This window comes from Ranitomeya variabilis, chromosome 5 (genome assembly GCF_051348905.1).
Source record: "Ranitomeya variabilis isolate aRanVar5 chromosome 5, aRanVar5.hap1, whole genome shotgun sequence".
Lineage (NCBI taxonomy): Eukaryota > Metazoa > Chordata > Amphibia > Anura > Dendrobatidae > Ranitomeya > Ranitomeya variabilis.
This window is the reverse complement of record NC_135236.1, coordinates 86,350,274-86,362,560: the sequence shown is the minus strand read 5'-3', so window position 1 is coordinate 86,362,560 and position 12,287 is coordinate 86,350,274. Positions and strand designations below refer to the sequence as shown.

General features: G+C 48.9%; 1 protein-coding gene across 3 annotated transcripts in view; it reads right to left on the bottom strand.

The window, feature by feature from the left end:
- The window catches only part of SLC25A37 (solute carrier family 25 member 37), a 31,410-nt gene extending 20,289 nt beyond the window's left edge, over nt 1-11,121 (bottom strand). Inside the window, exons 1-2 of one of the 3 annotated variants that reach the window (XM_077262837.1) lie at nt 10,716-10,825; nt 6,513-6,600 (exon numbers count right to left, since the gene is read on the bottom strand). In XM_077262837.1, coding sequence (XP_077118952.1) covers nt 6,513-6,515 — 3 coding nt within the window. In that variant the 5' untranslated portion in view covers nt 6,516-6,600; nt 10,716-10,825. Of the gene's footprint in view, nt 1-6,512; nt 6,601-10,715 lie in introns of all 3 variants that reach the window. The other 2 variants (XM_077262836.1, XM_077262835.1) reach the window with 2 other exon arrangements.
- Nucleotides 11,122-12,287: the final 1,166 nt, after the last annotated feature.

The window sequence follows — 12,287 nt, the reverse complement described above, 5'->3', positions numbered from 1 at the left end:
ATATAAGCATTTAGCAAGATCCTGATATTAGGCCTTCACGAGGAGATGTCCAGCCCTGGCAGTGCCGCTGAGACTCGTGTGCTGCATAAACTGCACGTTTTATGAACTCGCTGTGAATGTTACCACTAAATAAGAGCGGCCTGCCAGCGCTGGTTTATGTACCGTGCACGCCACATGATGGACGCTGTCCCTGCTCACTAGACTAATCTCCAGAGCAATTCTGGAAATCCTCCACATTACAAGATACACGCCGCTTACCACAAGACTTCAAGGAAGTTTTGGGATTTCGAAAGAGCTGGCATCTTGTGCGACTGCCAGAAAAGTTCTCATTTCCCAGTACAATAATATACAAGCTCAAGAGTCACTCTCCCCCCAGAGGGTGAAACGCTCTACATTACTTCACTATATCCTGCTATCGGGATGTGACAAAACCAAACGCCATTAATAAACTCCTGTCATTTAGATTTTCTAAACTGGACAGTGGGAGCGTGAACAGCGCAGAGCAGGCCCGAGCCAGCGAGAGAGAAAAAGCACAAAAAGAGCAGAGCAGGCCCGAGCCAGCGAGAGAGAAAAAGCACAAAAAGAGCAGAGCAGGCCCGAGCTAGTGTGAGAGAAAAAGAGCAAATAGCACAGACCAGGCCCAAGCCAGTCAGAAAGAAAAAGCACAAAGAGCAGAGCAGGCCCGAGCCAGCGAGAGAGAAAGAGCACAAAAAGAGCAGAGAAGGCCCGAGCCAGCGAGAGAGAAAGAGCACAAAAAGAGCAGAGCAGGCCCGAGCCAGCGAGAGAGAAAGAGCACAAAAAGAGCAGAGCAGGCCCGAGCCAGCGAGAAAGAAAAAAAGCACAGAGCAGGCCCGAGCCAGCGAGAGAGAAAAAGCACAAAAAGAGCAGAGCAGGCCCGAGCTAGTGTGAGAGAAAAAGAGCAAATAGCACAGACCAGGCCCAAGCCAGTCAGAAAGAAAAAGCACAAAGAGCAGAGCAGGCCCGAGCCAGCGAGAGAGAAAGAGCACAAAAAGAGCAGAGAAGGCCCGAGCCAGCGAGAGAGAAAGAGCACAAAAAGAGCAGAGCAGGCCCGAGCCAGCGAGAGAGAAAGAGCACAAAAAGAGCAGAGCAGGCCCGAGCCAGCGAGAAAGAAAAAAAGCACAGAGCAGGCCCGAGCCAGCGAGAGAGAAAAAGCACAAAAAGAGCAGAGCAGGCCCGAGCTAGTGTGAGAGAAAAAGAGCAAATAGCACAGACCAGGCCCAAGCCAGTCAGAAAGAAAAAGCACAAAGAGCAGAGCAGGCCCGAGCCAGCGAGAGAGAAAGAGCACAAAAAGAGCAGAGAAGGCCCGAGCCAGCGAGAGAGAAAGAGCACAAAAAGAGCAGAGCAGGCCCGAGCCAGCGAGAGAGAAAGAGCACAAAAAGAGCAGAGCAGGCCCGAGCCAGCGAGAAAGAAAAAAAGCACAGAGCAGGCCCGAGCCAGCGAGAGAGAAAGAGCACAAAAAGAGCAGAGCAGGCCCGAGCCAGCGAGAGAGAAAGAGCACAAAAAGAGCAGAGCAGGCCCGAGCCAGCGAGAGAGAAAGAGCACAAAAAGAGCAGAGCAGGCCCGAGCCAGCGAGAAAGAAAAAAGCACAGAGCAGGCCCGAGCCAGCGAGAGAGAAAGAGCACAAAAAGAGCAGAGCAGGCCCGAGCCAGCGAGAGAGAGAGCACAAAAAGAGCAGAGCAGGCCCGAGCCAGCGAGAGAGAAAAAGCACAAAAAGAGCAGAGCAGGCCCGAGCCAGCGAGAGAGAAAAAGCACAAAAAGAGCAGAGCAGGCCCGAGCCAGTGTGAGAGAAAAAGAGCAAATAGCACAGACCAGGCCCAAGCCAGTCAGAAAGAAAAAGCACAAAGAGCAGAGCAGGCCCGAGCCAGCAAGAGAGAAAGAGCACAAAAAGAGCAGAGAAGGCCCGAGCCAGCGAGAGAGAAAGAGCACAAAAAGAGCAGAGCAGGCCCGAGCCAGCGAGAGAGAGAGCACAAAAAGAGCAGAGCAGGCCCGAGCCAGCGAGAGAGAAAGAGCACAAAAAGAGCAGAGCAGGCCCGAGCCAGCGAGAGAGAAAGAGCACAAAAAGAGCAGAGCAGGCCCGAGCCAGCGAGAGAAAGAGCACAAAAAGAGCAGAGCAGGCCCGAGCCAGCGAGAGAGAAAGAGCACAAAAAGAGCAGAGCAGGCCCGAGCCAGCGAGAGAGAAAGAGCACAAAAAGAGCAGAGCAGGCCCGAGCTAGTGTGAGAGAAAAAGAGCAAATAGCACAGACCAGGCCCAAGCCAGTCAGAAAGAAAAAGCACAAAGAGCAGAGCAGGCCCGAGCCAGCGAGAGAGAAAGAGCACAAAAAGAGCAGAGCAGGCCCGAGCCAGCGAGAGAGAAAGAGCACAAAAAGAGCAGAGCAGGCCCGAGCCAGCGAGAGAGAAAGAGCACAAAAAGAGCAGAGCAGGCCCGAGCCAGCGAGAGAGAAAGAGCACAAAAAGAGCAGAGCAGGCCCGAGCCAGCGAGAGAGAAAGAGCACAAAAAGAGCAGAGCAGGCCCGAGCCAGCGAGAAAGAAAAAAGCACAGAGCAGGCCCGAGCCAGCGAGAGAGAAAGAGCACAAAAAGAGCAGAGCAGGCCCGAGCCAGCGAGAGAGAAAGAGCACAAAAAGAGCAGAGCAGGCCCGAGCCAGCGAGAGAGAAAGAGCACAAAAAGAGCAGAGCAGGCCCGAGCCAGCGAGAAAGAAAAAAGCACAGAGCAGGCCCGAGCCAGCGAGAGAGAGAGCACAAAAAGAGCAGAGCAGGCCCGAGCCAGCGAGAGAGAAAGAGCACAAAAAGAGCAGAGCAGGCCCGAGCCAGCGAGAAAGAAAAAAGCACAGAGCAGGCCCGAGCCAGCGAGAGAGAAAGAGCACAAAAAGAGCAGAGCAGGCCCGAGCCAGCGAGAGAGAAAGAGCACAAAAAGAGCAGAGCAGGCCCGAGCCAGCGAGAAAGAAAAAAGCAGATAGCACAGAGCAGGCCCGAGCCAGTGAGAGAGAAAAAGAGTTAACGAAAGTGATGAGCGAACATGCTTGGATAAGGTGTTATCCAAGCATGCTCATGTGCTAACAGTATCGTTGGCGTGCTTGAATACTATGCTTGAGTCCCCGCGGCTGTTCGACAGCCACAACACATGAGGGATTGCCTGCTTGTTAAGTAATCCCTGCATGTGTTGTGGCTGTCGAACAGCCACCTCCGCCTAGTGGTGTCACCAAATTATCCAGATTAGTTAAAGGGGTATTCTGGCCTAAGTGTCACAGTGAGGGTCCAACTACCAAGAATCTAAGCAGGTTCTACCACTACAATAGAGTTTCACTAGAGCAACGCCACATATGCGCTCAAATGGTGCCCTTTTCGAACTCCTCCATGCTGCGGTCATGCTACACAGAGAAGAGGAAATTGCCTCTATTAAGGGACCAACAAATGTTCAAGGGGTCGGACTACCACTACCTTTATCTGTAGTAGTGACCGGGGCACTGGGCACGAGACGTGTGTTTATTGCAGTAAGCATTCGTGAGCTACTAGGGGGTAATACTATTGGTCCAGATATCTAATAACGGTGGTCCTTTCAGCACAATTTCTTATGTCTTTTAATATTGGTCGATCTTTTCACTGAGGTAGTACTCTGGGCATGCCGTCTTCAGATCTAGATGACGGGGACGTAGTAATCATTCTATGAACAGCACCGCCCTCTCAGTGCATGATCACTTTCAATTGATGGCTTGTTAACTCAACGAAATGTTGCGCTTTACCTTATATGTCTTGAGTTATTAAAAAAAAAAAAAAAAGCTCTGAAGAAAACATCCTACATGCGATGCCGTGGATACTACTTAATGTAACACTAATTGGGTCACAGTTAACAGTGGGGTAGCACAGGGGTCGGTACTGGGTCCTTTTCTTTTTAACAAATTTATTAATGACCTTGTACAGGTCAAGCAGTAGATTTTTCATATTTGTAGACGATATTAAACTCTACAAATTAACATAAGAAGAAGATAATCTAAAATTACAGAGGGATTTATGGAAGCTGGAGGTTCAGGCTGAGAAGTGGCAACTGAAGTTTAATGTAGATAAATGGAATTACTAAATAGTAAAACTGTCACTGAAAGAGACTGATATGTTGGTGGAAAGCAAACTCAACTTTAGTGACCAATGCCAGGTAGCTGCTGCCAAGTCAAATAAAATAGTTGGATGCAATAAAAGAGACAGATGCTCATGAGGAGAACATATTGTTGCCTCTATACAAATTAAATATATTACAGGTTACGGGACGTTGATCAAGGGAACTAGTCCAATTGCCTTATGTGAAGTCAGGAAGGAATTTTTCCCCCACTAATCGGGTCCTAAAGTCCACTGCTTGAAGCGGGATGTTAGCCACCTTACCAACCCCCACAAGAGGTTGTCACAACACTTTCCCAATCTTCAGTTATGAAGCAATCATCACCCCCACACACCATATAGCTTTAAGGCCTCTTTCACACGTCAGTCTTCCACATGTGTGGTGACAGTTTTCACACATACCAAAGACACTTACACATGTAGACACATTCAAGTGAATGGGTCTGTGCATGTCTGTGTGTTACCACAGACTGTGTGCCCGTGGGCAAAATATGCTAACATGTCTTTTTTTTTTTTTTTTTTTTTTAACAGCAGCACGGGCTGCAAAACATCCTGCACATATGCACACAGATGACATCCGTGTGTCAATGTGACATGCACCCGTGCCTGAGAAGCAGCAGTACAGTTAGCGCTGTTCCCCAGTGCTGGGTGCTGAAGAAGGAGCTCATCATTCTCCAATGCTCTGCCGGTGATCAGGTGAGAATGATGAGAGCTATATTCAACTGGAAACAGCAATAGCAGGCGGCGGCTGATGGGACTACTATTCCCATCAGCTTACACCTGCCGCCGTTAATAACCGTGAGAGCAGTCGGCGGCTGATGAATACTCTCTATACTCCTGCGCTATAAAACTATCTGCACACGTCAGGATTTCTTGCAGAAATTTCCTGAGCAAAAGCGGACATTTTCTGCAAGAAATCCGCATGCGTTTTTTGCGTGTTTTTTTTCCAGAGATTTCCCAATATAATAATATAGCGGGAAATCCGCAAATATTTTTGTTTTTTTTACTGGAGACGAGTGATTCAGAAGAATTAGGTGTTCTACTCTTCTGTTTCTTATTTTAAAATAAAAAGGAAAAGGGGGTTTTGGTTTCATTTCAAATAAAAGACTTTATTCTTGCCATGTTTTTATTTACCATACAGCTATAGGATTAGTAATGGATAGACGTCTTATAGACGCCTCTCCATTACTAAGCTGTGGCCTTGATGTCACTGGACAATACAAAGGTGACATCAACCCCACTTGCCAACGCCACAGGGCAAGTGGGAAGAGCCAGGCAAAAAGCCAGAATTGGTGCATCTAATAGATGTGCCTCTTCTGGGCGGCTGCGGGCCGCTATTTTTGCTTTAGCAAGGCTGGTTGTGAAAAAAAATGGACCCCAATCCGTTATTTTTTTTTTTTAATTATCATTTATTTAAATGATTTTAAAAAACGGCGTGGGGACCCCTCTATTCTTAATAACCAGCCTTGCTGAAGCTGACAGCTGAGAGTTGCAGGCGGCATCTGTCAATTTTGCCTGGCTGGTTATCAAAACTACAAGAAAACCAAACGCCGGATTTATTTATTTATTTATAGTACAGGCGGCGGCTGATGAATACTCCTATCAACCGCCGCCTGCTCTCTCTCTGTTATTAGCGGCAGCAGATGTAGGCTAATGGGCGTAGTAGTTCCATCATTCTCCCCTGGTTGCGCTGATTGCCAGCTGAGCAGTGAAGAATGATGAGAGCTGTCTTCAGCACCCGGCGCCGAGGAACAGTGCTAACTGTACTGCTGCTTCCCAGGCGCCGGTAAGGCTACTTTCATACTAGCGTCGCACGACGAATTGCGTCGTTGCGACGTACCGACGCAAGCAGTGAAAGCGCCGCACAATGGGGGCAGCGGATGCTGTTTTTCAACGCATCCGCTGCCCCATTGTGAGATGCAGGGAGGAGGGGGCGGACACGACGGACCAAAAAACGTTACATGCAACGTTTTTTGGTGCCGATGGTCCGACGCAACAATCGCACGACGGTTGCGACGTGTGGCAATGCGTCGTTAATGTTAGTCTATGGACAAAAAACGCATCCTGCAAGCAATTTTGCAGGATGCGTTTTTTAGCCACAACGACGCATTGCGACGTGCAGTGCACGACGCAAGTGTGAAAGTAGGCTAAGTGTGGAACTGATGCAGCACACTGTTGCGACATGTGACGCAAGTATTACACACACTGACACTGATATTTCTGGTACCGAATATATTAGGATGTGTGAAACCAGCCTAAGACTATATACAACTCACCTGTTACCCAAGTTATTGGTTTTTTTTTTACATGAGAGAAATAAAATAAATAAATAGAAATTGCAGTGCTGGATCCATCAGAGCAACAGCGCCCCAAGGTCCTCACTAACCATAACTGGATTTTCTGGGTTTCCGGCAAGGGTTGGGATCTGTCATTTTACCAGCCGGTTGTGCCATTTCTTCTGTTTCTGACAGTATCTGTGACGGAGATGAATACGCCGCATTCAGTTCTGAACTTTTATAAAAAAAATAAAAAATAAAAAACACACACACACACACACACACACAGGAGATCAGCTCATAATCATGAATCACACAATTCACCCACAGCAGACAGGCAAAACTAACAAGGCCTCAGTTCGTGATTTGTGTTTTTGTTTTTATCTTAAATCGTGTTTTTGCCATGTCTTTTGGCCCACAAATGTTGGATACAATTGGCACAATTTTTTTTTTAATGCGCATAATACCAATTTAGGCTTTATTTGGAGTAAAATGTCGCACATTACAGACTTTTATTCTCCTTCTAGCAGGGCTGTGGAGTCGGAGTCTGAGCCCATTTTGATGGAGTCGGTGTCATGGAAATTGAGGAGTCGGAAGTTTGGCTTACCGACTCCACAGCCCTGCATTCTAGAATCCTCGAATTTCAAAAAGCCAAAGTGTTGAGCAAACCCTCCCAAAATGATGAGGACTGGTATGAAAACAAAACAACAACAACAACAAAAAAAGTATAAAAATAGTGCAAAAGCCATATCAAATCTGTCGCAAGCATAAAAAAAATGCATGAAACCAAAACTTTTACAGCATGAAAAAAGGCACATAAAGGATTAAATCAAATCTTTGAGACTTTAATGGGCAACACTAGAATACAAAACTGTCCACATCCCCTCTTTGTGTGTACTGGGCACTGCCAGCACGACACAAGGGCATCACCCACACCCACTACCACCCAGAACATATTCCCCCCTTACTAATATCCTAAATCACTTCTCCTTCCCCAGCTCTACACGTGCTGAGCTGATCCTTTATAAATGACACCAAGGGTAGAGGACAGATAAGGACAAAGATCAGCAGCGAGGGAGGGGGCACAGCCATGAACTACTACCTACAGGGCAAACGTCACTTTACAATACCGGCACGGCTCTGCGCACAGTGAGTATAGTCACCCTGGAATAAAAGTTATACCCGGAGGAGTTATTAATGCACGCAGATCTATCATAAGAGGCCAGGCACGTCTCAAGACAGCGGAGTCGCACATGCATGTGTCCCGTCATATAGTTGGATGCCATGGAACGGTGCAGATTGTGCACGAAGCAGCAAACAAGCACAATGACCAATATATGAATAAATACATGATAGTAGTGATCAATCTGTGCAGGTAGATATATCACCATTACAAGGCGTCATCCTCTACACTTAAGGACCGTTTCACCATTCCCACAGCCGAGGATTCTTTACAGTAACAGCAGCGACACAGAAGGATCAGATGGTCTTTATCACATGCAAACAGCACAAATAAAGCCTCCCTGCGGATCAAGAAGGGGCTCCAATATAATGGTGGGGAAATCTTCACTTTTTAGGAAGAGTGACCTTACAGTGCGCACAGCAATGAGGGCTCCATCTGTGTACTAGGAATTTGGCCATCAAGTCAGACCAGTGACCCATCCACACAAACACAAAAATGACGGCATCTCGCTAGGATCTGACACCCCTTCCCAATTCATACGAGTCTATATAGAAAAACCTCCACTGGGCCCAGAATAGAAAGACACAAGAAAAGTCTTTTATGAACATTGAGGAGCAGATACTGTAAAAGCCCCGTCCTCCCCACACATCGGAAGGGGTCCGGGAAGTTGGATTCATCAGAAAGTGGTAGAGATCCTATTAACATAATCTATGGGGGTTGGAAGCCTCCATTAACCCTTTCCCAGTACAGGACATACTATTAAAACATGTGATGAATAGTGTGCCATCCCAGTTGTGCATCTATTCAAGCACTTATCACTTAAACAAGCGACATGAAGGCCGCCATATTGGTACTCCGGTCCAGCCTGGCGAGCGGAGACAGAGTACGGGGGTACAGCACTATACAGGCAATCAGACCATCACAGGCTGAAGACCCCTAATGAGATGGAAAGACAATTACAATGTAAAGTAGGAAACAGGTTTTGAAAACTTTATTAAACTCGCTCCCCATGTTTGGTTTCTGTGTTTGTGTAAGAAGGACATCATGGTCAGAAGAATAGAAATAACAAGGTGAAGAGGAAGACGAGCAACACGATGGCTTCATACTATGAAGATAATGGCAGAGAAGACCCTGGTGGACCTATCTAGGCTCACACAAGATCAATCATCCTACAGATCAGGTCTTCCAGACGTTAAATAATTTCTGTATCACTCTGATTAAAATATAAAAACACCAGAAGGAAAAAAATAAAAAAATCCAGAACTGCATTTCTTTTCGGTCACCATACCTCCCCTCCCAAAAAATGCAATAAAAAAAAAAAAAAGATACTAAAATATATACGGTACCAATAAAAACTACAGATTACTATGCAGAAGCCCTGCTAGGCTCCACTGACTGGGAAAAAAAAAGTATGGGTCTTTATACAAGAGGAGGAAAAAACAAACTGATAGCTCCTTAGAAGGATATAGGGATTTTTCTCCCCATAAAGGAAATGTGTTAAAACATGTAAAAGTAGTGTGTGCAGCTCACTGCCCGGCCTGGTCTACGGAAAGCACAGCTTATACATACTACTTGAGGACCCCCCACCTCATATGCTTTTATTGATCCCCCCCACCCCACACGCTTCTGTAGATCACCCACCCCATACGCATTTGTGGACCCCCCCACCCCATACGCTTCTGTAGATCACCCACCCTATATGCTTTTGTGGACCCCCCCACCCCATACGTTTTATTGACCCCCTCATCCCATACGCTTTTGTGGACCATAAAGACCCCTGGCCGTCCCCCAACCTCTATGTTTCTGCAGATCACCCACCGGCAGGCGCAGACTCCTTACAATATATACGGTATTTGTCCTCTCCAAGCTGTGGCTCACTTTGACACTACAACTCCCAGCACGCCCTACCACCTTCAGACATTAATAGCATGCTGGGAGTTGTAGTATTACCAGCCACAGGACACCAATAGCCCCATTAGAGACCTGTCCTGCACTGGTTATGGGGTGGGTACTGCTCCCTCTGTGGGGGCCCCTGTCCTGCACTGGTTATGGGGTGGGTACTGCTCCCTCTGTGGGGGTCCCTGTCCTGCACTGGTTATGGGGTGGGTACTGCTCCCTCTGTGGGGGCCCCTGCACTGGTTATGGGGTGGGTACTGCTCCCTCTGTGGGGGCCCCTGTCCTGGTTATGGGGTGGGTACTGCTCCCTCTGTGGGGGCCCCTGTCCTGGTTATGGGGTGGGTACTGCTCCCTCTGTGGGGGCCCCTGTACTGGTTATGGGGTGGGTACTGCTCCCTCTGTGGGGGCCCCTGCACTGGTTATGGGGTGGGTACTGCTCCCTCTGTGGGGGCCCCTGTCCTGCACTGGTTATGGGGTGGGTACTGCTCCCTCTGTGGGGGCCCCTGTCCTGCACTGGTTATGGGGTGGGTACTGCTCCCTCTGTGGGGGCCCCTGTCCTGCACTGGTTATGGGGTGGGTACTGCTCCCTCTGTGGGGGCCCCTGCACTGGTTATGGGGTGGGTACTGCTCCCTGTGTGGGGGCCCCTGTCCTGCACTGGTTATGGGGTGGGTACTGCTCCCTCTGTGGGGGCCCCTGTCCTGCACTGGTTATGGGGTGGGTACTGCTCCCTCTGTGGGGGCCCCTGCACTGGTTATGGGGTGGGCACTGCTCCCTCTGTGGGGGCCCCTGCACTGGTTATGGGGTGGGCACTGCTCCCTCTGTGGGGCCCCTGTCCTGCACTGGTTATGGGGTGGGTACTGCTCCCTGTGTGGGGGCCCCTGTCCTGGTTATGGGGTGGGTACTGCTCCCTCTGTGGGGGCCCCTGTCCTGGTTATGGGGTGGGTACTGCTCCCTCTGTGGGGGCCCCTGTCCTGGTTATGGGGTGGGTACTGCTCCCTCTGTGGGGGCCCCTGTCCTGCACTGGTTATGGGGTGGGTACTGCTCCCTGTGTGGGGGCCCCTGTCCTGCACTGGTTATGGGGTGGGCACTGCTCCCTCTGTGGGGCCCCTGGAGGACACACTGTAGGTGATGTGCAGTGACAGCCAGCCGCCCATCACTGTCCTGTCACAGCCATGCTCCATGCACAGCGCCATGACACCTGTCACCCGGCCCCGCCCCCTCCCGGGCTCTCACCTTGACAGAGTCCACCGGATACATGACTGTGTGCTCCAGAATCCCAGCCACAGCCCCGGCCATCATGTGCGTCAGCGGAGAGACTCCCTCCGGTAAACTCTCGTACTCGTCACCATCACCCGGCAAGGCGGGAACTCCCTCCCTTGCTTCCATTGAGAGACCGGGGCTTCGTAACTCCATGGAGTTGACAGACGCACGAGAACAGACCCCTCCCTGTAAATGTAGCGAGCAGGCCAAGCTCTGCCCGCTGACTGAAGCCAAAACTCTCCTCTCCAGCCTACTAGTCCCCGTGACGTCACGGAGAGGGCGGGGCTACCTGTTGGTCCGCTGTCCTCGGCCGCAGCGTCCTCTCTCTACCTTGGAGACCGGAGTGAGGGGCGTTTCTCATTGGCTCCTGTAAGTTACAACTTTTACTCTTGCCACGCCCACTCTGGTAAGGGCACGAGCGTGTCACGTGAGCACTGCCTGGGATGGAATGCGGGAGAGATCAGAAAACTCGTTTTCGCTTTCCTTACGACATGGGATAATCCATCAGTCAGTGGCGGAGGGGGGAGTCAGGGTCAGCAGAGCACAGGTGCTGCTCACTGGTCCTTGGGGTTGAAGTTCACCTTTAAGTATTTTCTGCCTTGTAATAATTCCTATGCAGGTAGAGGTGCGGAGTCTCCATAATAATGATTAAGATAGGCCCCGCCCACTGCCACACCCCTAACCATCAGGCAGTTGTCAGAAGTAGGTACTTTCCCTTTAAAATTTAGAGGGGACAGACATGTAAAATAATAAACTTGTAGGCTGCAAATCTACATTCCTCACTCCATTGCTGTCACGGGTCGGACCCCTCCATGTCTGTCTTTACACGACTAATTCAGAGAACATGGCATCTAAATCTGGGGACGTCCTGGCGGCAGTGTAGTGACCAGTCTGTCATTACGCCCCTATACCTCTTCTGCCTGTTCTGCGGATAAAAATCAGATGCAACTTATTAGATGACTATTTAGATCAATGACTTGATGCAGCATCGTCGCCATCACCAGGCTTCCTCCATGCCAGCCCCTGATCACTAGCTGTTCTTTTTTCTAGTATCCATTCAAAATGCTCCCAAAAAGTAGCAGATGGATGGATGGCAAAATTATTTCAGGATCCAACTATACAGGGTTTATTTGTAGTCTGTTACTATGGAGACACATAGCTCTGCATGGGGTCTACAGACAAAAAAAACATAAGACATTTTGAAATATTATACTATATGTCCACTGTTAAGGGATCATCTAAGGTCCAGATGGGCACACAGTATATATAAATAAACACCGTGTGCACCGCTATACTCTGGTGCGGAGACTAGGTTCCCAAACCCTGGAGTAAATTGTAAAAAAGTCTCGCACTCAACTTAAATCTTATTGATTGGTAGATTTATTGGTATTTGAGGTAGCACTGGAAACGTTTCAGCTCTTATTGAGCTTTCATCAGTCACGTGCTGTGCCTTATAGTGTGTGTCAATCGTGTCCTTATATAGGATGCAGATCGTGCATGATGCAGTCGACTGCTTAAAGATGAAGAGGTGGTTTAGTATATTAG